Here is a 24,355-nt window from a genome sequence, read left to right as displayed (position 1 = left end):
CCAACAATTCTTTCAACGGATGTGTGAAAAAAAAATGTGTAAAGAAATGTTGAAAGCCAGCTAGGTCAGGACTGAAAGAGGAGGAAGGGGGAGGAGGAGAGAGAGAAGAAGAGAAGAAGAAGAAGAGGGAGAGGGAGGGGGAGGGGAGGGGAGGGGAGGGGAGGAAGAAGAGAGAAAGAGAGAGATGCTAGAAAGAAAAGCCTCCTAGAACGTCTTTTTCGTTTTGGGCTTTTCCTATTGAGGTGCCTAGAAGCGGAAGGAGTTTTCCCGCGATCCCGGGGATTAATAAACGCTTTCCGGTTCCGTGGCAGGCGAGCTGGCAGGGAGAAAGGAGCTCGGCGCCTGTGGGGCGGGGCATGCAAATTAAAAATGGCCGTTTCGCCCGGGAGCTATGGGAGCAAAAAGAGAAAGTAAATATCCCCCCAAACTTGTAACCGTATTACTTATACAACGTTGCAAATTGTAACAATGAGTACCGTGTGAAGGTAGGGAAGAGAGGGCTTCTTTACTTGAAGATGATATTTCTTACCGTGAGCTCAGGGTGAGTGGACGAATGTGAGTCGTGGCCTGCGTGGCGGTAGTGGTTATCGCTTCTCGGCCTTTTGGCTAAGATCAAGTGTAGTATCTGTTCTTATCAGTTTAATATCTGATACGTCCTCTATCCGAGGACAATATATTAAATGGATTTTTGGAGCAGGGAGATGGAATAGGAGCTTGCTCCGTCCACTCCACGCATCGACCTGGTATTGCAGTACTTCCAGGAACGGTGCACCCCTTCGGGGGACACAATCTGTTTGCAAAGTTAGACGAATTTTGCGGCGTGGGCTTGTTTGGTTATTCCAATGACCTTCTGATGTTTCTGCATAAGCGTTCGCCGGTTTCTTGGTGGGTTCGTGGCCGGCTCCTGAGAAACGCTTCTGCTGTACAGCACCAGGGCTTTGGAAATGCTATACTCGTTTTCTGTTTCTGGGTAGGAAGCCTGTACAATTGTTTCTGGAAGGTTCTCACATCCTAGCTTGGCAGCCCACTGCTGTGGGGTCCGCTACTTTTGCCCACCCTCAACTTTAAACTTCTTTCTCTTCCTTTTTCCTTTTTTTCTTTCTTTCTTTCTTCTGGAATACATAGGTATACATGTGCCACGGTGGTTGGCGGCACCTCTCAACCAGCCGTCTAGATTTTAAGCCCGGCGGGCATTATGTATGACGCAGTTGTCCTCTCTCCCCTCGGCCCCCAACCCCCTTCAGGCTCCAGTGTGTGATGTTCCCCTCCCCTGTGACCATGTGTTCTCATTTCCACTTAGGAGTGAGAACATGTGGAGTTTGGTCTTCTGGTCCTCTGTCAGTTTGCTGACAACCACTGCTTCCAGCTTCACCCATGTTCCTGCAAAGAAACAGTTGGTTAGGATTATACCTGATCTTTATTTGACTTTTTCATTCCAGCCCGGCAGGAAAATACCAGGTACCTTGCCTAGTCCCTGTGAATAAGAAAGGTGCTTTGGCTAGAAAAAGGAAACCTCATCGGTGGCATCTTTCAGTTAGCCAAGAGTGGGGAGGACTTTTTTCTCGTGGTTTGCATGGGAGCTTAACTGCGGTAGAATAAAACGTCAGTTACATTGCTAACGTCTTGACTCCAAACCTTGGCTCCAAAACAGCATCCCAGCACCCACCCACCCACCCAGGGCTTGAGGGAGCTCACTGCCCTGAAGCAAGGGACATAAACCTGGCTGGCTCTAGAGTTTAACACTGGTACACCTCTAGGGCCCTGAGGGAACATAGGTGCTACCTACCGGGTAGTGGATATAGCAGGACCTTGAGTGAGACCAGTGCTGTGCTGGGTTGGAGTGTGAACCCGCACAGTACCGGTTGGTGATAGCCACAGGGTTGCTTCTGTCTCCTCACCCCCAATTCCAGGCCTTGCAGCACAGAGAGAGACTCCGTTTGGTTTGGAGAAACTAAGGGGAAAGAACAAGAATCTCTGCCTGATAATCCGGAGAATTCTTCCGGATTTCGTCCAGGACCACCAGGGCAGTACCTCTACAAGTCTGTGAGAATCACACCATTATTGAGCTTGGGGCACACATACCCCTGGAATACCCGAGGACACACAGAAACAAGGCCAGACTGGGAAAAATACAATAAATACCGAACTCTTTCACGTGAAGACAAAACAAACATCCATGATGGGCATCAAGACCATCCTAGAGACAGCGGACACCAGTACTCCAAGATGGCTCGGTCCTACCATTGAAGGACAAGAAGCTTCTGGAGGTCAAACTAGGAGAGCTGCCAAGCTGGATCTTGATGCGGGACTTCAGCCCTAGTGGCATTGTCCGAGTGTTTCGAAGAGGTTACTACCAGTACTATAACAAAGATACCAACGTGAAGAAGGGCAGGATCGCGGGGATTACCATGGTGCTGGCATGCTACGTGGTCTTCAACTACACCTTTTCCTACGAGGAGCCCAAGCATGAGCGGCAACGCAAGTACCACTGAAGAAGACAAGCTCTGCACTCCCCTCCACGGCCTTCTTGGCTTGAGCCCCTCCATAAGGAACACAGTCTCGATTATTGCTGAAGCCTTTCATATCCTAATGGAATTAACCTCGAAGTAAAAGATGACTGGTTAAAAACAAACAAACAAACAAAACCATCCTAGAGTTGGCCGGGCGTGGTGGCTCACGCCTATAATCCCAGCACTTTGGGAGGCCCAGGCGGGTGGATCACCAGGTCAAGAGATCGAGACCATCCTGGTCAACAAGGTGAAACCCCGTCTCTACTAAAAATACAAAAATTAGCTGGGCATGGTGGCGCGCGCCCGTAGTCCCAGCTACTCGGGAGGCTGAGGCAGGAGAATTGCTTGAACTCGGGAGGCGGAGGTTGCGGTGAGCCGAGATTGCGCCATTGCACTCCAGCCTGGGTAGCAAGAACGAAACTCCGTCTCAAAAAAAAAAAAGATAGTCTGGTGGCTCTTCATTAACCCCTTTCTGGGAGCACTGAGATCTTGTAACTAGGAAATTGCTCATGATTAAGGGCCCCCATTTAAATCTTGCTGACCTCACACCAAAAAATTAAAGGAACAGTAATCTTTCCAAAACTCCTATGAGAATACAAAAATAGTGGGAGAATGTAGACTCATACAGTTTCCATTCAAGGTCTAGAACTGAATCTCTACTCAGGTCAGGTCAGTTGCAGAACGAAAGACATGGGCTTTAGACTTAAGAAGACTTGGGTCTGAGTTCTGATGTCACTGCATAACAACAGCTCTAGATCTCAACTCAGAACAAACACATATCAAATAATTTGGAAGATTAAAAGAGATGATGTACAAAATGCCTGTCACGGTGCTATTACTGTAACCAGGAACCTGCATCTGAGTCTTCACAAAAGGTCATCCGGGCCTATGAAAACAACAGGAAGCTGAAACTCTATAAACTCTATAAACGAGTTTATTTCCCTTCTAGCTTCCCTAGTTTTTAATCTATAAAATATGGACTTTATCTGCCTTTACCTGCCCCTAGGGTTGATAGAAGGGGAAAAAAAGAGAAAACAAATGAGAGTGTGGTTTAGAAAGTAATACTCGTAAAATGAACTTAGAGTGGTACGATAATAATAATTTTTCTGGCTAACCCGATGAGGGATGAAGGTGGTGAGGGAGGAAGGCAGGGAGGGATGATAGGGTCCACTCCATTTATGCAAACCAACGGTTAAGTAGCCTGGATCTGAGAACACAAGTTCATGTGCCTTGGGTGCCTATCTGAAAGGCCTTTGACAGGACAGCCTCCAGAATGGAGAAGACAGCAGCACGTGCGCTCAACACACACACACACACACACACACACACACACACACACACACTCTCTCTCTCTCTCTCTCTCTCTCTCTCTCTCTCTCTCTCTCTCTCTCTCTCGTTAATAATTTTCCAGGTGTTGTGGTGCTGAGAAATGTGTCTAGGTAGCCGATGGCGCTCTTCCAGAATGGCCTAGCTATGGTCCTGAGGTCAAATGCGCCCTTTACAGACGTGGAAATGGTTCAGGTTTGAGGCACGGGACTGCCTGCCTGTGGCAGCTGCATTAGGAACCTCCTACACCCTTCCTGTAAGACTCAACTCCAAATGTTAGGAATTCATAGGGCTCCTTAAATCTTTGCTCTTATTAAAAAATAACCCAATGAAGTTAATGAATTTCTCTCATAGTCATCTGGAGTGTGGCTGCTTGGCCTCTGGATCTCCTCCTTGCTGGCAGGAGTCTCAAACAAATTCGTGGCTGCTGTTCTCCACTCAGCCTCAATGGGCATGGAGATGGTAATACCACTCTTTCTCCTTTGCACCTTATCAATGTTTTGTTTTTAAATCAAGCAATGAGTTATGGTGCCTTCATTCTTTCCCATGGAAGTTTTCACCTTCTCAGAAGATAACAGTTTCTGTCCAATTTACAGACTTTATGGTTAAATACAACTTGTCATTTAACTTTTAACACTAAAAGGACAATGTAGGTGTGATTAGACAGCAGTGGCTGGGATCACTTAATCTGTTTAGCTTTCCTTCTCCCAGCAGAGCACACCCAGAGTTAAGAAGGGATGAGGGTTGATTTCAATCAATGCAAGAGGGGAGCACCTTGGTTTTGAGCCTGTGGTAGCTCTACATGGGCCTCACAACAAAGTCTTCCCTAAAACTACAGTGATTTGTAATTGTAAGGAATGGGGCCAAAGGGCCAAAGAAAGCATCCTTACAAAGAGGAGAATAAGAAGACTTGAGTAATTAGATGCTTAAGTGGCTGGGCTGGGTTTTTTAAATGGGGATCTGAAACCAAAGAATAAAAGGCCTCTTTCCTAGAAATGTTCCAGACCACGAGGTAACAAACAAGCCTCTCATATGTCCCAAATTTACCTCTTATCATTTGTTGCTGCAGAGGGATTAATAAGCAAATATTATCAATTTGCTTCTTAGTATAGGAACTTCCTTTGGGAATAAAACCCTCAATATAAAAGACGAACCAGGCCGGGCGCGGTGGCTCAAGCCTGTAATCCCAGCACTTTGGGAGGCCGAGGCGGGTGGATCACGAGGTCAAGAGATCGAGACCATCCTGGTCAACGTGGTGAAACCCCGTCTCTACTAAAAATACAAAAAATTAGCTGGACATGGTGGCGCGTGCCTTTAATCCCAGCTACTCGGGAGGCTGAGGCAGGAGAATTGCCTGAACCCAGGAGGCGGAGGTTGCGGTGAGCCGAGATCGCGCCATTGCACTCCAGGCTGGGTAACAAGAGCGAAACTCCGTCTCAAGAAAAAAAAAAAAAAAAAAAAAAAAGATGAACCCAGCTTAGGTGAGACAAGGTCACAGAGAAACTGGAGACAAGTGATTACAGGGTGAGAACCCCGACCTTGCTAGCCACTTCAAACTTCTGCGGCTACAGGAGTCCTGGGGGCATCAATGTGTCCTACGGCACTCCCCTCATGCTCAAGTCCTTAAACGGTGCCGAAAGGGCAGCGCTCAAGTGCACATCTCCAATGTTTGGGTATTAGGCTAAATCCTGCTTTGTGGCAGAAAGCCAGAAAACGCCGCATAAAGATCAGCAGCCTCCAGGATCCTGATAAGCATTTGCTTGCTTAGAACACTCTAGTGTGGAGTGGGAAGGAGGGAGATGAGGGCAAGACATACAGAGGGGATGAGAGCACGGAGGGTGCAGGATGGGAGGTTAATCACTGATGCATAGGCTGAGAGGTCATCTGGTCCAATCCTCCTCATTTCACACATGCCCGAAACTAACGGACACTTTAGCAATGAGAATCCGGCCCATTTTGAAAAGCACTCAGAGATGTAGTGTCTACCCCTTTCCCTGGCCAAAGCTGAACAGCTCTCAGTCCACCGTACTGAGGTGAAATACCTCTCAGAACCCTACAGATGAGAGACTATCTGGACAAGTTTCTCAGTACTGACCGATGGTTATGTAGCTCTGCTAATCCCAAACCATTACAGTTTTGGTCATCAGTCTTTCTTTTTCCTTCTTTCTTTCTTTCTTTCTTTTTTTTTTTTTTTTTTTTTTTTTTTTTGAGACACAGTCTCACTCTGTTGCTCAGGCTCGAGTGCAGTGGTGTGATCTTGGCTCACTGCAACTTTCGCCTCTTGGGTTCAAGCGATTCTCCTGCCTCAGCCTCCTGAGTAGCTGGGACTACAGGCGCCTGCCACCACGCCCAGCTAATTTTTGTATTTTTAGTAGAGATGGACTTTCACCATATTGGCCAGGCTGGTCTCGAACTCCTGACCTTGTGATCCACCCGCCTTGGCCTCCCAAAGTGTTAGGATTACAGGTATGAGCCACTGCACCTGGCCGGTCATCAATCTTTTTAATGCGGAGACTGGGTGGATTGTGAGTCCGCTTTTAGATTTCCATGGGGACTGGCCCTGTAAACCTAAAGGTCATCAGTACTGACAAAGATAGTATAAGAGATGGCTGGTCTTCACTGACAGACACTCTAAAAACATCTCAAGTAAAGGGTTCCTCAGTATTAATCAGGTGCCCTGAAGCTCCCCATGGGATGTTAAGAACAAAGCTTGGGTGGCCTGCTGAACACCCAGCCTGTCCCCTACTCTTCTCTCTGACACAAGAGACATGCCATGCAGCTACACCACCAAATTTCAGTAGACTGGAAGGATTATGAGGAACGGGGGACCCTCTGTGGGAATGAATACAAAACCCAGCTGCTGATTCGTGATTCACGAGTCCTGGTTTCACCCGTCTCCACTGCACCTCTTCCCTGGTATATGACATATGCTGACAGCAACCCCGCTTCCCAAAGTAGATTGTTCTCATTTCTGTCTAAAATCTGTGAAGGGAAATAGAATCAATATGCTAGAAAGAACAAATTTCTTAGAGTTAGTGCAGTCCCAGCATGTCAGTAGGGAATGAGTCTGGCTGCCGAGATCTTTATGGTTCTAAAGGAGTAGAAGATAATGACTGCTCTACTTCTGGTGCCCAAGACAATCTCTTGTACCGCTTGCCTCTCTACCCCTCAAACTCTAACTAATAGGAAATGAAGCAAAAGAAAAGAGTTCCTAGATCAAAACTAAAAGTGTCTTGTTTCTTGTTCAAAGATAGACAGGAAAAGAATGAGGGAGCTAAGAGGTCAGTGGGAAACCTTCTCCATCCTTTAAAAAATTAGGAGGAAAAAGGTATTGCAGCCCTCAACAAGATGTTTTTTTTCCCCCTACTACATGCCAGTAAAACTCAGACCAGTAGTTCAAGCAGCAAACAGCACTGTTCAGATCAGCTCAGATGAGAAGCTAAAAGAAAAAAACTCTGTGGTTATTTTGTTTACATTTGGTAATCTCATCATCTGTAAAGCTAAAAACTTACAGTGGTGGCCAGAGTTCAAGTGCAGTTGGCAGATGGAAGCTGGCTAGAGGAAGGGGACAACTGGAAACTGAGGCTAGAAAGAGCTGTGGGAAAAGGTCCAAGGTGAAAAGCAAGGGGGCTCTGAGGAAGAAAAGAACTGTGAGGAGGAAAAATGCCTTCTGGATAATGATGGGAATTAAGGAAGGCTTTAAAGTCTTAACAAGGGTTACTAGAAGAGAATCAAGTGAGAAGAGGGAAACATCAATAGAAAGCAGATGCTAAGAGACAGCTGATCTTTCCATTGGAAATGGATGTCTACACATCTTATTCTAGAGTAGCAGTGGGAGAGATGCTATGGCCATCTTTTCTTCCTTTCCAGCTGTTGATCTGCTTAGATTCATGAATTACTCAGTTTCTTCATTCCTGGGAAAGTCTGATTGCTTTTTTAAAACTTCAATTTCTTTTACTGTCTCCAAACCTTTATATTCTATGTTGGAATTCAGAATTCACAGAACATTGATGCAATTTTTATAATTTTAACTGTTCTGGGGGAGCAGAGCTAACTCACAGGCAGTGCACTCAATTTTTAGAGTGATTATTTAAAAACCAAAATCATAGCTTTGTTTGGAAAATTTTTAAAAATCAAAATACCAAGTCATCTTAACTCTCCCACTTTCACTCAGTTTAAGCAGGAACAAATCTTCCTAGAATGCACATATCCAAACCAAACCTCTCTCCCGGCAGAAAAAAAAAAAAGGGCAAACAGCAAGCACACAGCTCTTTTTTTAAAAAAGCTTTTTCAAATTTGTTGCCCTTTGTTACTATGTACTGCCTTCAAGGCATTTCTGGGCAACCTCCTATGATTTGCTGACACCTACAACTTCGTCTCATTCATTTGTTCCTCAGAGACCCCAACGGCAGTCAGAGGACAAGCTTTTTCTTTTTCAGTTGGCCCACTGCTTTCCAAAGGCCACCCGTGATTATTAGGATGAAAGAACAGAGATCACTTCAGCTGAGGGGATCTACTTCTATGCTAAAAGAAATACTGAGGCACTCACAGATTCTAGAATTCCCAGAAATTATACTGGCTGGGCATGGTGGCTTCTGCCTATAGTCCCAGCACTTTGGGTGGTTGAGATGGGAAGATCGCTTGAAGGCAGGAGTTTAAACACCAACCTAGCCAGCGTAGCAGGATCTGCATCTCTACCAAATAAATAAACAGCCAGACATGGTGTCGCACACCTATAATCCTAACTACTCGGGAGGCTGAGGTGGGAAGATTGCTTGAGCCCAGTTACTGAAATGTACAGTGAGCTATGATTGTGCCACTGCACTCCAGCCTGGGCGAGATCCTGTTTCTTTAAAGAAACAAATTTAAAAAATAAAAAATAAAAACATTACATAAATAGGTCGGGCATGGCCAGCACTTTGGGAGGCCAAGGTGGGTGGATCATGAGGTCAGGAGTTCAAGACCAGCCTGGCCAAGATGGTGAAACCCCATCTCTACTAAAACTATAAAAATTAGCCAGGTGGCAGGTACCTGTAATCCCAACTCCTCAGAAGGCTGAGGAAGGAGAATCGCTTGAACCCAGGCGGCAGGGCTGCAGTAACCTGAGATCGTACCACTGCACTCTAGCCTGGGAGACAGAGTGAGACTCCCATCTCAAAAATAAAAATAAATAAAGAGAAAACAATTACTCTGGTTTCCACATCTCTGAGCACAGAGCAGAACAAAAGTTCTTGGACAAATGTGGCTTTCTACATGTCAAAGGAAACGGTCCAATGAGTTCTGGAGATTCACCTTAGACAAGAGAATGTTTCTATATGTTTTGCTTCGTGTGTGTGTGTGTGTGTGTGTGTGTGTGTGTGTGTGTGTGTGCGTGTGTGTGTGTGTAAGAAGCAGTATTTCTCTGTTCAGGGCAGGGATTATATCAAATACTTTCAGCTTTTACAAATATAAAAATTGATTTTCCTACCAGTTCTTGAAAAAATAGAATGTTTTGCCTTCACTTTTTAAACTATCTACTGGGAACCTCTCACCATGTCTCAGTGCTGGAACTAGAACCTGGAAAACTCTTAGAATTTTGCTTAGAATTGTGGGAATGAGTAAGATGCTCCCTATTTTCAGGATTTTTTTTTTTTTTTTTTTTTTTTTTTGAGATGGAGTTTCGCTCTCGTTACCCAGGCTGCAATGGCACGATCTCGGCTCACCGAAACCTCCGCCTCCTGGGTTCAAGCAAGCAATTCTCCTGCCTCAGCCTCCCGAGTAGCTGGAATTACAGGCGCGCCACCATGCCCAGCTAATTTTTGTATTTTTAGTAGAGACGGGGTTTCGCCTTGTTGACCAGGATGGTCTCGATCTCTTGACCTCGTGATCCACCCGCCTGGGCATCTCAAAGTGCTGGGATTATACGTGTGAGCCACCGCCCAGCCTATTTTCAGGATTATCTCATTAGCACCTTGATTCAATTAGGGCTTACCGAGGAATGGGCTATCACAGTGATGGTGGTGGTAGCAGGGTGCACATGTGTGGATATGTGGAGAAACCCAGGGCACATGAGATTTCAAAGTAACACACATTGAGGAAGCAAATGGTGTGTGCCTCCTGAAGTTAATTAAGCACAGTGAGGGCTGGGGAGATGGCAGCGGAAAGACCATAAGAAGCCAGGCATTGCACATGGACGCAATACAGAGGAAGGGACTAAGTCCATTTTGTTCACTGCTGCATAGGGGCTCAATACAGTTTTTTTGAGTGAAAAGAATAAAATGCAGCATAGGCTGCACTCTACGAGGCCACAGAGGAAAGACACTGTCGGAGTTGGTGAATCTGTCGTGGAAAAATTCTCCTAAAGGAATGGCTTTGACTGAAGTTCTAGTGTTATTTTTAATTTTTTATCTTGCCCCCCACCTTCCTTCTCTGGCAAATCGCACCAGAGACACCTCTTACTTCTCCTATAGCCCCCTTCCCCCCTTTCCTACAATGTTCTGAAGAAAAGAACTTTTTGAGGATAGATGCTTTGTGCCACATCTCAGAAGTCAACTTTAAGATCATTGCCGCGGAAGCAGCTTTGAATCAACTGACAGGCAGCTTCAAGAAAACTAATGAGGACAAAAATCTTAGGAAGGAGTAAATCATTTCTGACAATAAAGTCGTCTCCCCTTTATCCCAGTCTCCCCTTGAAGAAATAGTACCCTTCCAGGATACAAAAATAAAATATCACTGTTTTTCGTATTTGCCACCCCCAAATCCAGACAAGATTACGGAAAGGCTCAGTTTCCTCACAGTTCTAGAGAATACTCTGGATTGAACTACAATTCTAGGTCACTTTTGGAAATCAAACTTTTAGAATCTAGGGAACTACAGATGATTAGGATGATATCACAAGTTCAATTCAAGGGCAGGGAAGGAGAGAGTCAGAATAAAGATTGTAGATTGAAGAATAAAGCTGGGACAAGTCAAAAGAGCCTATATTTGTGAAATTATATAAATTCTGGTCAGTGCTGACAGCACTGGGCACCCATCCTGACCCAGGATCTAAGCCATACAGTTACCACCAATCTGGGCAGTCTGGATCCCAAGTTTTTTCTATGGTTCACTTTTTTTTTTGAGATAGCGTTTTGCTCTCATCGCCCAGGCTGGTGTGCAATGGCGCAATCTCGGATCCCTACAACCTCCACCTCCCAGGTTCAAGTGATTCTCCTGCCCCAGACTCCTAAGTAGCTGGGATTACAGGCACCCGCCACCATGCCCAGCTAATTTTTGTTTTTTTAGCACACACGGGGTTTCACCATGATGGCCAGGCTGGTTTCGAACTCCTGAACTCAGGTGATCCACCCACCTCAGCCTCCCAGAGTGCTGGGATTACAGGCATGAGCCACCATGTCCCAACCTCTATGGTTCATTTTAATGAACTTAAAATAATAATGATCATCATCATCATTAGCCATCATTAGTCTCTGTAAGCATTGCTACCAAATGATATAAAAGAAAACAAGCCACCTAATGTTTCTTTTCAGAGACAGTAAGAGATAGAGTGAGAACAAAAGGGGAAAGGACAAAGATATATTGACAGGCGAGGTCTAGATGGAATCGTAGTGCGCAGTCATCTAGAAGTCTTGTTAAAACATACATGGCTGGTCCTCGCCTCCAGAGTTTCGGACTCAGCAGATCTCAAGTGGGGCTGAAAATCTGCGTTTCTAATAAGTTCCCTGGGATGCTGATGTGGTCCCCTGGGAGCACACATTGAGAACTGCTGCACAATCGGATTTGGGTAGGCTGCAGGTCTATAAAAAATGGTTAACGGGCCAAGCACAGTGGCTCATGACTGTAATCCCAGTACTTTGGGAGGCCAAGGCAGGCGGATCACCTGAGGTCAGGAGTTTGAGACCAGTCTGGCCAACATGGTGAAACCCTGTCTCTACTAAAAATACAAAAATTAGCCAGGAGTGGTGGCAGGCACCTGTAGACCCAACTACTCAGGGAGCTGAGGCAGGAGAATCACTTGAACCTGGGAGGCAGAGGTTGCAGTGAGCCGAGGCTGTGCCACTGCAGTCCTGCCTGGGTGACAGAGACTCCATCTCAAAAAAAAAAAAAAAAGGTAATAAATCTGCCTTCCTTCCCTGATGCCTGGAGCCCGTTGAGGGTAAAGGAGATACGTATTGCTAGCACTCTAGAGGGAGAAGGGGTATAAAGGGATAGTCCACTACCAACCCACAAAACTCTTAGGTCAAGAAGAGGAGGCTGAGGACAGACACCTAAGAGAGAAGAAGGGAAAGGGAGAGGGGAAGAGGAGAGTGAGAGAGATGGATACTTTCTTTCCAGTGTGTCCTACGAACTATTGATCTGCCTGGGTAACACTCAACCTTGGCTACCGTTTTACCACAGCCACGAAGAAAAAGCTTTCAATAAAATTGACCCTTAGGTATTGGAGGCTCTCCCTTAAAGACCACAGCACTGCTCCAGGGAGAAAGGGGAGCTTAACCGCTTGCTGTTCCAGAGCTTCCTCCCCAACCCAAGTCAAACGAAGGTGTCCTTGTCATCCCTCCTGTCAATAAAATGACCCAGAGAGAAAAGCAAACTACTCCTGGTGAGATTCAAGTTCCTAGTGCCTCCAGGACCTGCAGGGATTAGGCAATGAGAATCGTTTTCACTTCTTACTAAACCACTTATGTGCCTACAGTCTCCACTTATTGGGACGTGGCGGGGGGGGCGGGGGGGCGGGGGGTCCATGTTAACTTCTGTGTTGAAAGCACAAATCCTTATTCTTCTTTCTAGCTCAAAATGCTCTAGCATGGCCCTCATGTCCCTGAACCTCCCTGCCCAGTTGCAGGCTTCTGCCCCTATTCCTAAGAAACACAGCACTTACTGAGATACAAACTAGAAGAACAATGTGATATAGGACTCTTTCTGGTTTCGGAAGTAATTCTGTATTTTTGTTATTATGCTTTCACTTGGTTACAACCAAAGTTATTGTGCAAGTTGCCACTATTTTAGAAAATTAATTGCAGTTCTCTGTTACAATACTGTGCCTGGTTCCAGTTAGAAAATGAAAGCTGAGAAGGGAACACAGGCAGTTTACTGTTTTGAGAATTCAGAAAAACTTCAGCTCAGCGGCCTCTAAAAGCCTAACCTAAAAACAAAACAAAAATTAACAAAAAGCTCTCTCTGGCTCAAGTAAAAGGGAATCAGAGAGAAAATAAGACTCCGAGTCACAGAGAGTAGCATATCCAGTCTGGAGGAACTGCAAATGGACAGTGGGAAGGGAGAGAGAAAATATATGCCCAGTCGTACCTGATTTACCCATCATTAAAACTGGGAGGATTAACATGGTGAAGAGAGAAGGGAAAGATCAAAAGGACCCTAGATCCTAGCAATCAGGACAAAAATTAAAATGAGTCAACATAAAGAAAAGACTCCAGCACATACAGCAATTCAAGGGAGAAACCTGGAAAGCGTCAACAGCCGAGAAAAGATGGGAGGTGAGGCCAAGACAGCCAAAAAGCCGAGTTTGGTAGGAAAGCTTGTTTTAGAAATACTAATCCTGGGTCCCTCTGGCTCCCATTCTTATTCTGATTTTAGGTTTGACATAGATCTGTATTTTAATAAGGGCCCCATGTAGTTCTAATGTAAGTTGTCCAGGAACCACAGTTTGAGAAGCACAGATCCAGAGGTCTGAAGAAACGCTTGGAGTAAGTGCATCAAGGCTAATGGCAATTAGCAATTCATTTGCAGAAGAGTTTTTATATGGGATTGTGTCAGAGATCATCTCTTGGGGAGAGATGTCACTTAGTGCCATCTTAAAATAAATCAATGCTCTGGAGGATGTTCTCCTGGGAATGTCTGTTGGCCCAACACATTTGCCTTTCTGTACATGACCACAGTGAATTCCAAGAGGTAACACCAGAGAAAGGGGGAATTCAGGGTAGCAAAGTTCTAGGACAGGCCCATTATCCACTAACGCATTCCTTTGTGGCCAGAGCTTGACAGTACAGATGGACACACCTACCTATACTTACCTGTACAAAGAGGGAGACTCTGTACTGTCCCATTAAACCCTTGCTCCCTGTTCTCAGACAAAAATTCACTTCTTGCCTTAAACGGTGATAGAGCGAGCACAGCTATCCAAAAAAGCTGGTGTCTTCCCTTCCACCAGTCACTGAGTTCAGGGACATTTGCTGAGTGCTTTGGTTACCTTTGGACATAAGGGGCAACAAAGACCTGGAAAACCAGAAACCTTTCTGTAGCATGGGGGCTTAATGTCAGACTGGGTGGACACGAGGTTGAGCTAAACCTTTTTGAGATGCCTTGATCCTGTCTCTTGGGTGACAGGAACATTTCCCAAATGGGAAATTTCTAGGTACTTCAGCTCCCTTTCTTAGTGCTTAGAGGCAGATGGTACCCCTACTGAAAATCAAAAAAGGCTCACTGGGCAGCCTGGCAGTAGCTGCAGTCACCAAGGTGCTGGCTAGCCTAGCCGCCTTGTGCCCCTTAGCAGGACGGCCATGGACTGACTGGATTACCACATCTCCTCAGCACAGTTCTCTAACCGCATTCCCTGAGCTGCCAGCCCTATATGTGACAACAGATCCCACCACCTTGGCTTCTGCTTTGTAACTGTTTGTCTTCTGCCAGATGTTTCTGGCTACTTACGGAAAAGTGGAACTGTGCTAGGACTGGCAGGCTATGTGCAGGAGTTGGGCAAGAGCCCTGTTTTACAAGAGAGGCTAGAGAGGTCTGTCAGAGCTACCGAAACAGATCCTGTCTCTTAATGATGATAAACAATTATTCCACAATTAGGCTGGAAGGTTTAGAAGAGCAGCTGTTGGGACTGGGATTCCAGGTGGCGAAAAGCAGAGACCAGGTACTTTTACCAGCCAAGTCTGCTTAAGAAAAGCAAAAGAAGATTTAAATGAAAACTCAACTTCTATCCTCAAATATCTAGATAAGAAATAGGCTTGATGAACATCCCATAATGACTTCTCCTATTCACCCAATGTCAAGTATTTCTAGCCATATGGCATTCAAGATCAGAACTTTCTTGTCATTGTGATATCAAAAGCAGAGAAAGACGTGTTTCCCTCTCAGAAGCTTGGTGGGACACGATATTATGTTATTACCATCCATCATTGGTTCTGCTAGTTGCCACCTAGAAATGATGAGGATGCTTTTTTTTTTTTTTCAGGTTCTCTTTCATTCACTCATGTTCTACTAATTGTTAGGTTCCCTATGAAGTTCTTGGACTTCGTCAAGATAAAACAGACGCAGCCTCTGCTCTCAAGGAGCTCAGAGTCCTGAGCCGCCGCCTGAGCCGCTGCCTGAGCCGCCGCCAGAGCCGCCAGGGTGCTGCCGCCGCCTGAGCCACTGCCGGGGCGCTGCTGCCGCCTGAGCCGCCGGGGTGCTGCTGCCGCCGCTGTACTCGGGGTTGCAATCTCGGAAGTGCTGGTTTGTCCCGTTCATCAGGTGGCCTGCAGCAGGGTGCAAATCAGGCATATAATGGTTGTTGGGGTTAGGGGTGATGGTTGAAATACTGGTTATTGAGCTTCTGCAGCTGCATGCTGGCCGGCAGGGAGCCTCCCTGACTGGCCACCGGGGAGGCCATGAACTGGGTGGGAGTTGTTAAACCTGGCTGCGGGGGCCAGTGCGCTCGCGGGGGGTGCCCTCCGCTCACAGTCCCTGGCCCCATGGCGTGCCTGATGCCGCTCGTGGCATTCATGTTGCCCGCGCCGTAGTGTATGTGCCCGCGCCGTAGTGTATGTGCTCGCCCATCAAGGCGTGCTGGGGCTGCTGCTGCTGCTGCTGCTGCTGCTGGTGATGGGGGCTTGGGAACTGCCCCATGCCCGTGCGGTGGGCAGGTTGGTGGTGCAGCCCATTGGTGCCTTGGTTCATGGACATCATATGGTCTGCCATTTCCAGTCCTTCCGTTTTTGCGATTTCTGCTCCGAAGACCGAGGGCGGGATCGTCGGGTCCAGGATCGGCTCAGTAGCACAGAGAGGGGTCCTTCCTGGAGTGCAGGGCGCTTCGTGTCGCGTTGTCGGCGCCGAGGTCTCGCAGCGGCTGCTGGGGCAGATTCAGAGCTGTTCCCTTTTATTTCCCCTCCGCTGCGCTCACAGCTCGGCGGCTCAGGCGGCAGCAGCACCCCGGCGGCTCAGGCGGCGGCTCGGGCGGTGGCTCAGGCTGCGGCTCGGTAGGGAGCCCCCGGCAGCTGCCAACAATGAGCTGTCTCTACAGAGATTTTCAAGTGAGTATTATGTCTTAGGGGCCTCTCGCATGGCAATAGAGGCTTTATGTAGTTTAAGGACACCAGGCTTTATTTCGGTTTAAACTAATACTTTTGCTGTGCTACAAGGATTCCATGGGGTTGTTCCTGACAACCTGGACGATCAGTCTTTACTGAGTTACAGGCATGGGCAGCAGCAGTAGCAGCAGAGGTGTTTAATGGTCCTAGTGAGTACGGACCTTAGGACACCACGTAATGGCAACTTCCTCACCCTCTCTCGCCTCTTTCTTTCTCTTTTCCAAATGACCGCTCTTTCAGGAATAACTAATTTTGAAATGCTTGGTAGACATCAAATTGGAGACACTGAGTAAGCACTTTTTTGCCTATGAGACTGGAACTTTGGGGAAGTGATCTGGAAATGTAAATCACGATGTATATGATTTTCAAACCATACAGGTGCCCACTGGGGACGCGCTCACCGAAATGGCATTAGGACCTGAGGGCCAACAGAACAGAGAGAGATTTCCCAGTATTCTTGCCCTTCCAGGGAAACAACTTTAACTCTCACTCTTCTCTTTTTCTCCTATCTTCATATTCACTTGCTCATCCTGGGGTTATCTCACAGGACTGTGGTGGGTAGTGCGATAAGAAGGTATATACATACCGAGTTGGCCAAGAGCCCTGGACACTAGGTTGAGCTAACCCTTGTTGAGATGCTTTGATCCTGTCTATATGTTTGATATATAGAAGTATTTAATAAATGCTAGCCACTGTTATCATATAGCCCATTTTTTAAAAACTGATAACATCCTGTAATTACTATTTTGAACCCACTTTTTTCATTTACGACATTATGAGCACTGTTCTATAAGAGCATTTTAAGGGCCAGTGGAGCAATTCTATCCCTGCGCCATCATTTGTTTAGGCAACTCTTAAACAAAAACAAAACACTACTTAAATTTAACCCAAGGTGACACCAGCAAAACAAAACAAAACACTCCCAAGGCAACAATTTGACATTTTTCTGTACGGTAACCCTGCTGTGAACGACCTTGTATGTAAATCTTTGTACAGTTTTCTGATTATTTCCTTAAAAGTTGGACTGCCGGATCAAAGAGCTCACACATTTTAAGAGGCTTGAAATACACAGTCCCAAACTGTCTTGGCATGTGTGTGCCATTTATTCCTGGCCATCGTAACAGGAGCATGTGGTAGGACTCTAATCCTGAGATTCTTCTGCAATGTTACTAGTCAGGTAGCCAGGACTCCTGCAAAGCCATCTCTCTCTGGCCTGTGCCCCAGTGAAGGTAGGGGCAGTATATGACCATTAGTCCCACTCAAGCCATGCCTCACCTAGGAATGACCATGCCAAGGCACCAGCGTCCCTCTGTCATTAGGTCGGGCTTCCTATCCCTTACCAAATCGCTTGGCATACAGCATTTCACCCAGGTTATGGGGGGCCAGGGAGTACGCTGCCAGGATCCCTTCATCGGGAAAGCCCCTCTGACTGCTGGGGATGAAAGCTGCCAGGAGCTGGCCATCTGCAGAAATGTCACAGCTGGCATCACTGTAGATCTTGCAATTCTGCACCAGCACATTCATGGAGGCTGCATCTGACAAAGAAGGAAAAGAGGATAAGAAACTTTGGAGTTGATACTGTGAAAATTCTGGGGCCAAAAATGTAAGGGCCTTCCTAAGGTCCTGAACCTTGTCTAGAAATGCTAAAGGATACCTTCCCATTCAAAGTAACATGTCAGATGAACAAAACATAGGAGGCAAGTAAGATATGTCTCTTCTCCCACTTTAGTAGGAAACTACAGGAGAGTCAGCACCACCACAACCACCTGCTGAGTCTTAGTTCACACTTAGGAAACATCGCTTGAGAGATGAGATTAGGAAAAAGTTATTAAAAATTATTCCTAGAGAACCATTTAACAGCTGTTATTGTCCCAGAGACCAAAACTAAGATAAAGGAAAATCCAAACCCACTGGTTCCAAAACAAGGTGATACAGGTAGAACTTTCTTGGGGCAGGAACCCTATTCAACACCTGTTACGTGACCTTAGAGAAGAAAGTCATTTCACAAATTTGTGTCTTACTTTCTCATTTATGAGAAAGAGAACTGGAACATCTAGTGATCAGCTTTCTGGAACAGCTCCTTGCTAATACTACCCTCTAACTCTACGAAGAGAGGAAAAAGAACAAAGCCCAGCTGCGGCTGGATGGCCAGGGCTCTTTTCATTTCCCACTAAGCTCTATGCCAATGTCCATGGCAGCCCTAGTCGACACTTAGCAGTTACTGAGAACAAAGTGCAGTGTGAGGCAGGCAGCAGGCTCAGCCTGGTAAGGTGGCAGGATTTGAGGGTGGAGGAATGTCTGTTGGTGAGGAGCATCCACTCCACACGATAGGACCAATGAGATGCTAACTGGCACTGTGCCTACAGACCTTGTTTCGGTTTTCATTTGAATCCCTCTCTGAGTCCCACTGTGTGATTCCCTGCCAGGAGGTGGTGGCCTATCCTTGATGTGAGCATAGAACAAGAGTGGCCACATCATGGCCCCAGGCAGAATGGCACAACACATTCAAACAGACCAAGCTCCCCTGGGCTTTGTCTCATTTAGATCTACCACAAGCAAAGAAACTTTGTACTGTTTCTCTTATTTTAAGGAACTGTCCACTGACAGAGGCATTCTGGTAAATTTTTAAAAGCCAAGGTCAGCTGCCCTCACCAGAGTCCAGGTGATCTACTACAGTAAGCCAAAAAATCCCTAAAGGGCAACTTTCCCTAGGAAATTACCTCAAGAAAAATAAAACAAGGAATTGCTGTTTCAGAGGCCTCCAGGCTTATGCAATCTCACTAAGTGATTTGTAAAACTCTATCTGTTCTCCTTTTCCTGTATGCTGCTAATGAAGCTACAGAGATGCCCGTGTATATCGAAAAAGGCATCAGAACACATTGATGAGGCTATTGTGCCAACTTGGGGGCTGACACCTACAGCATCATTACACATAAAGCCGAGGAACAACCACAAGGATGGTTCTGTTTGCTAACTAATAAAACAATGACATCCAAATACTCACTGCTATCACCATTAGGGCTTTCTACTGCTCAACTCCCAACCCACCATCTGCTCTAGCCTGTACGGCTAGATTTATCTAGTTATTAGCACTGGGACCGTCTGCTACTTACTCAGGGTCCCAAGCCCTTTGCCAAACAAAAGGCAAAAAGGCAATATCCCTCTCCTTTTCTGGATCAACACAAGAATCCAGTTGGGGATACAGAACCAGAGGAACTGGGAGAAGTTTCAGAAGTGAGACCATCTTGGTTTTCTAACTCTGAGGCTGACAATGCTCAGATAAATAAAAAGAAACTGAACGATTTACACTCTAACCACCAAAAGCAGGAAGAGAAAGAAAATAAAGAAATCATAAATATTAAGTAGTACATGAAAGGAGATGGGACTCTGTGGGCTTTAAGAGAGCTTTGAAAAGTTACCATCTTATCCACACTTAATGTCTCAAAAATGTATCGTGGGTATGTTATCAAAGTAGACTTTCCTATCTGCTGTTACATAGATAGATCTACCTCATGTGCGTTAACATATATTTTGGTTCAAACATATAGAAGGCTACAGTAATCCTCAAAACTCATCACCAACACACGAAAAAGCATTTAACTGCTTATGAAGACAAGGGGTACAGAGGAGAGTACAAGTAAGGTTTTCCTTCTTCTGGAAAGTTTGGCTCTAAAGCCCCTGAAAAACTGGGCATATGAACAAAAAACATTTTGTCAGCCTCAAATCCAGGCCACTGTGCTTGTGTTTGTATTATATGATGACGATTCCAAGTCAATAGCTGTCTCCCTAATTCTGCCCTCTCCCGACTCCACCCAACTTCACAACTCTTCCTGGCTACTGCAATGAGTTCACAGAGATATAAAAAGGACAAATAAAAAGAGAATGCTGAAAATTGTAACAGCTTCGCTGGTAGCATATTCAGTTTCAGAAATGTTGCAGTTCATGATTCAGGGTTTCACCTCTACCCTAACTGGATGTGGTAGGCCCAGAGTGATTTCGTAGCTCCACTGCACTGGGTTCTGTTTACAGTTTCATTCTCACATTTGCTGCTTGCTGTCTGTTAATTTCGCATGTGGGAAAGGAAATGGTCAGTTACAATCCTAAGTGTCACTGCTTCAATTCACTTGTGCAGCTTCCTCTTGTAAGGTTGAGATTTTGATGACTTAATTCATACAGGAAGAGATTTCTTGGATCTCAATTACTTGTTTACTTAGGGCACAGGAAAATAATGTACTAATGACAAAGGACAACTAACTCATCCTTTTTCGATTCAACAATCATGTAAGGTAGGGAGAAAAAGGAGAAGTGAAATATAACCAAAGACACTGGCGGCTTACACACCACTAGTAGTCTTTGTTGTGCTCCATATCCTGCATGACCCCAGCAGTACACAAACTTTAACATGTATCAAAATCACCAGGAGGGCTTATTAAAATACAGAATGCTGGGAGGGGGCCTGAGATTTGGCATTTCTAACAAATGCCCAGGTGTCTCTGATGTTGCCGGACTGGGACTACACTTGAGAAATGCCACCTCGTCAAATAATCCTTAGTCCCCAAGACGTATCTCCAATAACTGGCTTTCACTTAAAGGCAAAGCACATATTGGAAAAAATGATGGGTAGTTAGCTGGGCAGTAAAGAATGGAAATAAAGGTTAGGAAAGAAAGGATTTTCAAATCAAAACTGCTCAAGAACTTCAGGGGGCAGCTCCAGAGGGAGAAAAAACAATGCAGGAGACAGCAGGAAGCCATGTTCCAGACTGCAATGTAATCTCCTCCCAATTAGAAATGATTTCCAAGTGAAAATGCCCTAGCAGGGAATGGGAGGGCTTAGAAATACTGATGCCTGGAGGAGCAGATGGCTCTGCCTTCCTATCAGCTCCATAAATTATAAATAAACACCTTGTACAAAGATCGATTTCTAGCCCGTTGCTGGCTGGCCAGATGAGGCCATGGGAGCGATTAGCAGTTGCAGTGCTTTTGCAAATGCATTAGATACCGATTTGGAAAACCCAAGGGGGGTTAAATCAACAGAAAAATTTCCTCTTGGCTATCTCTGAGCCCCTTGGATTTCAGAATAAGACCTGTACAGAAGAACTCCAGATGACCCATAAATACTCCCGGAAGGCACTGTATCCCCTGTGGTATGGCCTGCCCCACACCACTCATCCACCGGGTTTCTTAAGGCCTATTCTGACAGAACGGCCTAGTGACCAATGCCATTTACCCAGTAGAAGTTTACTCTTAAAAATCATAGTGAATCTAATGTGCCACTTTTTTCAGGAAAGCAATTTCAAAATTACCTATGCATGAGGCCTTATTCAAAAACTTCGAAACACTTTACAGATAGCAATTCATTAATCTCAAATCCCAAGTGAGAGAAGCAGATGACAAGATCTTTAAGCCTAGCTGCAGGAAAAGGTTAAATGCAATTCACATAAATCAACTTGGTGGTTGCTGAACCCATGAGTAAAACTCAGAATCAGGCTGGGCTCACATGTGTAATCCTAGCACTATGTGATGCCAAGGCAGGACAATCACTTGAGGTCAGGGGCTTGAGACCAGCCTGGGCAACACAGCAAGACCCCATCTCTATAAAAAAAAAAAAAATCAAAACTCAGCCAGACATGGTGGCATGTGCCTGTAGGGCCAGTTACTCAGGAGGCTGAGGCAGGAGGATCGTTGTTTGAGCTCACAGTTTGAGGTTACAGTGAGATATGATGGTGCCACTGTACTCCAGCCTGGGCAACAGAGCAAGACCCTGTGCCTAAAAATAAGTAAAATAAAACACAAAACCTCAAAGATTAAACTCGTGGAACTTTCACATGAATAATCAGACAGATCACTAGAACAGAACAGAGAGTCCAGAAATATATCTAAATACAGAAAAAAAAATTAATAGTATGACAAAGATGACATCCCAAATCAATAGAGACAAATGGATTATTCATTAGTTGGGACAAGTGAGTAGCCATATGGGGGAAAAGTTGGATCATACCTTGATTATTTGGGACCAAATTTTCCAGTGAATCAAAGACTTAACTATTAAAAAACTAAAATATAAAAGTTCTAAATGATTTCCCTAATGATGACACAAAACCAAGGCACCATAAAAGGAATGAGAGGCGGAGACGGGCAGATCAAAGGGTCAGGAGTTCGAGACCAGCCTGGCCAATATGGTGAAACCCTGTCTCTACTAAAAATACAAAAATTAGCCAGAAGTGGTGGTGGGTGCCTGTAGTCCCAGCTACTCAGGAGGTTGAGGCAGGAGAATTGCTTGAACCTGGGAGGTGGAGGTTGCAGGGAGCGGAGATCGCGCCATTGCACTCCAGGCTTGGCAACAGAGCTAGACTTTGTCTCAATAAATAAATAAATAAAATTAAAAAATATAAAACACACACACGCACGCACGCACGCACATACATATATACATAGACACACAGTGACAAATGCTCAGAAAATAAATCAGGACAAGGCGGCAGTCCGGAATTTGAGTGAGAGCTGCTTTTATTTTGTATTTTGAGACAGAATCTCACACCATTGCCCAGGCTGGAGTGAAATGTTGTGATCACAGCTCACTGTAACCTCAACCACCTCAACTTCACCGCAGACTCAAGCTATCCTCCCTGCCTGACCCCAGCTGGAACTACAAGTGTGTGCCACCATGCCCAGCTAATTTTCTCTTTTGTAGCGTGTTCTCTCTAGTTGTACAGGCTGGTCTCCAACTCCTGGGCTCAAGACTCCTCCGGGCTTGGCCTCCCTGAGCACTGGGTTTACAGGTGTAAGCCACTGTGTCCCACTCAGAGCTTTTAGACACAGAGGCCAGGAAAGTCTTCCTGGGGAGACCACGGGATAAGAAGGAGCAGGAGGAGAGCACTGTGGAGGAGCATCCCAGCCAGAGGCCCTGAGCCAGAACAGTGCTCCACTCAGGTGGAGAAAATGCGAGGCTGGGCTGCAGGGCAGTGAGCCCCAAGGCCACCAGGAGACTTCGGAAACCGTTCTAGGTGGGAGCTAGGGAGCACCCAAGATCTGCCAGCCACGGCAAGGACTCACATTTTGCACTAGACTGGTCTCCCTTCTCCTTCAGTTAATGAGAAAGCAGGGGATCAGAGGGAGGAAAGGCTCCGCAGGCCTCCGGATACCTCATCCAGTGACAAGATCTCAAGGGAAGCATCAACCCCAACGCTGATCACCGTGCAGGCCTGGCCTCTTGCTGGTCTTTTACTCGAGTTATTGAAACCATATGAAACTGCCACTTTTATAGGTCAGTCCATCATACCAACCAGGATCTGGGAGAGTGGAGGTGAAGTTCAGCACATCAGGGACCTCTGGCTGGCTTGCTCTGGGCCCCGGGGTGGCCGGAAGGACCTGCATATCTGCCTGCCAGCCCGCACTGGAGGGGCAGAGTTGTGCCACAGCAGCGCCCAGCTGATCAGGTGCATTCACCCAGAGCGACTGAGTTGTTAGCAAAGCGAGGCTGCGCTCCAGCCCGCATTGTTTCTGATTCCACGGGACCCGGTGGGGACCCTAAATCTGCATTTCTAACAAGTTCCCAGGTGTTGCTGACGCTCACGGTAGGGACTCCCACTTTGCGACCCCACGCACTAGACATCTGTTGCTCGGATAAAGGTCAGAGAGCGGCGCCGGACACACGCTTCTCACCCTCCAACCTCAGTGCTCCGGTGCTGGTCCGCCCACCTCGCCCTCGCTCGGCCTCCAGGCTCCAGGTGGTTCTCCTCCCCCAGCTCCGCCCGGGAGGGGCCGGCTCCGGGATCCCCTACTCCGCCCAGACAGGGGCGCGCTCCCCGCAGAGTGTTGGAGCCCGGGGAGAAGCCCTCTGTCGCAGCCGCGGTGTCAGTGCGGGGACAAGGTGTCAGGGGACTACTTCCTCGGACGCGCGCCGCGGGCCGGGCCCGGGTTCGGGTCGGGGCGGGGGCGCGGCGCACCTTGCTCCCGGCGCCCCCGCCCCGCGCCGCCGCCAGACCCTCCCCGCGCGCCCGGCGTCCCCGCCCGCCAGAGACGGCTCCTGCCCCTTCCGTCCGCCCGGCTCCGCCGCTGTCCTCCGCCGGCCCGCGTGGGAGGACGATGGGTCAGCAAGGAAAAAGTGAATGAGGGCGGCAGCGGTGGCGGCCGCAGCCAGCGCCTAACTCGGCGGGGCCCGAGCACCGCCAGCGCCCCGGCCCCCGACACCATGGACGCGCCGCGCGTCTTGGCGGCCAAGCCCCCGACCCG

General features: G+C 46.8%; 1 protein-coding gene, 1 non-coding gene and 2 pseudogenes across 4 annotated transcripts in view; 3 read left to right on the top strand and 1 right to left on the bottom strand.

Moving 5' to 3' along the window:
* LOC144582686 (uncharacterized) overlaps positions 1-2,247 on the top strand; it is a 27,692-nt gene extending 25,445 nt beyond the window's left edge. Inside the window, exon 2 of the mRNA XM_078374394.1 lies at positions 1,911-2,247. Within this exon, the coding sequence (XP_078230520.1) occupies positions 1,911-2,247 (337 nt within the window). The remainder of the gene's footprint in view (positions 1-1,910) is intronic.
* On the top strand, positions 587-777 carry LOC118154097 (U2 spliceosomal RNA). The gene has a single exon (XR_004744022.3). It is a non-coding gene; the product is annotated as a U2 spliceosomal RNA (small nuclear RNA).
* Positions 587-24,355, top strand: part of LOC144582687 (cbp/p300-interacting transactivator 2-like) — a 37,178-nt pseudogene continuing 13,409 nt past the window's right edge. The window contains exon 1 of the transcript XR_013535936.1: positions 587-24,355. The product of XR_013535936.1 is annotated as a cbp/p300-interacting transactivator 2-like (transcript).
* Positions 623-24,355, bottom strand: part of LOC144582688 (cbp/p300-interacting transactivator 2-like) — a 42,793-nt pseudogene continuing 19,060 nt past the window's right edge. The window contains exon 2 of the transcript XR_013535937.1: positions 623-17,658. The product of XR_013535937.1 is annotated as a cbp/p300-interacting transactivator 2-like (transcript). The remainder of the gene's footprint in view (positions 17,659-24,355) is intronic.

Source organism: Callithrix jacchus, chromosome 5 (genome assembly GCF_049354715.1).
Source record: "Callithrix jacchus isolate 240 chromosome 5, calJac240_pri, whole genome shotgun sequence".
NCBI lineage: Eukaryota > Metazoa > Chordata > Mammalia > Primates > Cebidae > Callithrix > Callithrix jacchus.
This window is presented reverse-complemented; position numbering and strand designations above follow the sequence as displayed.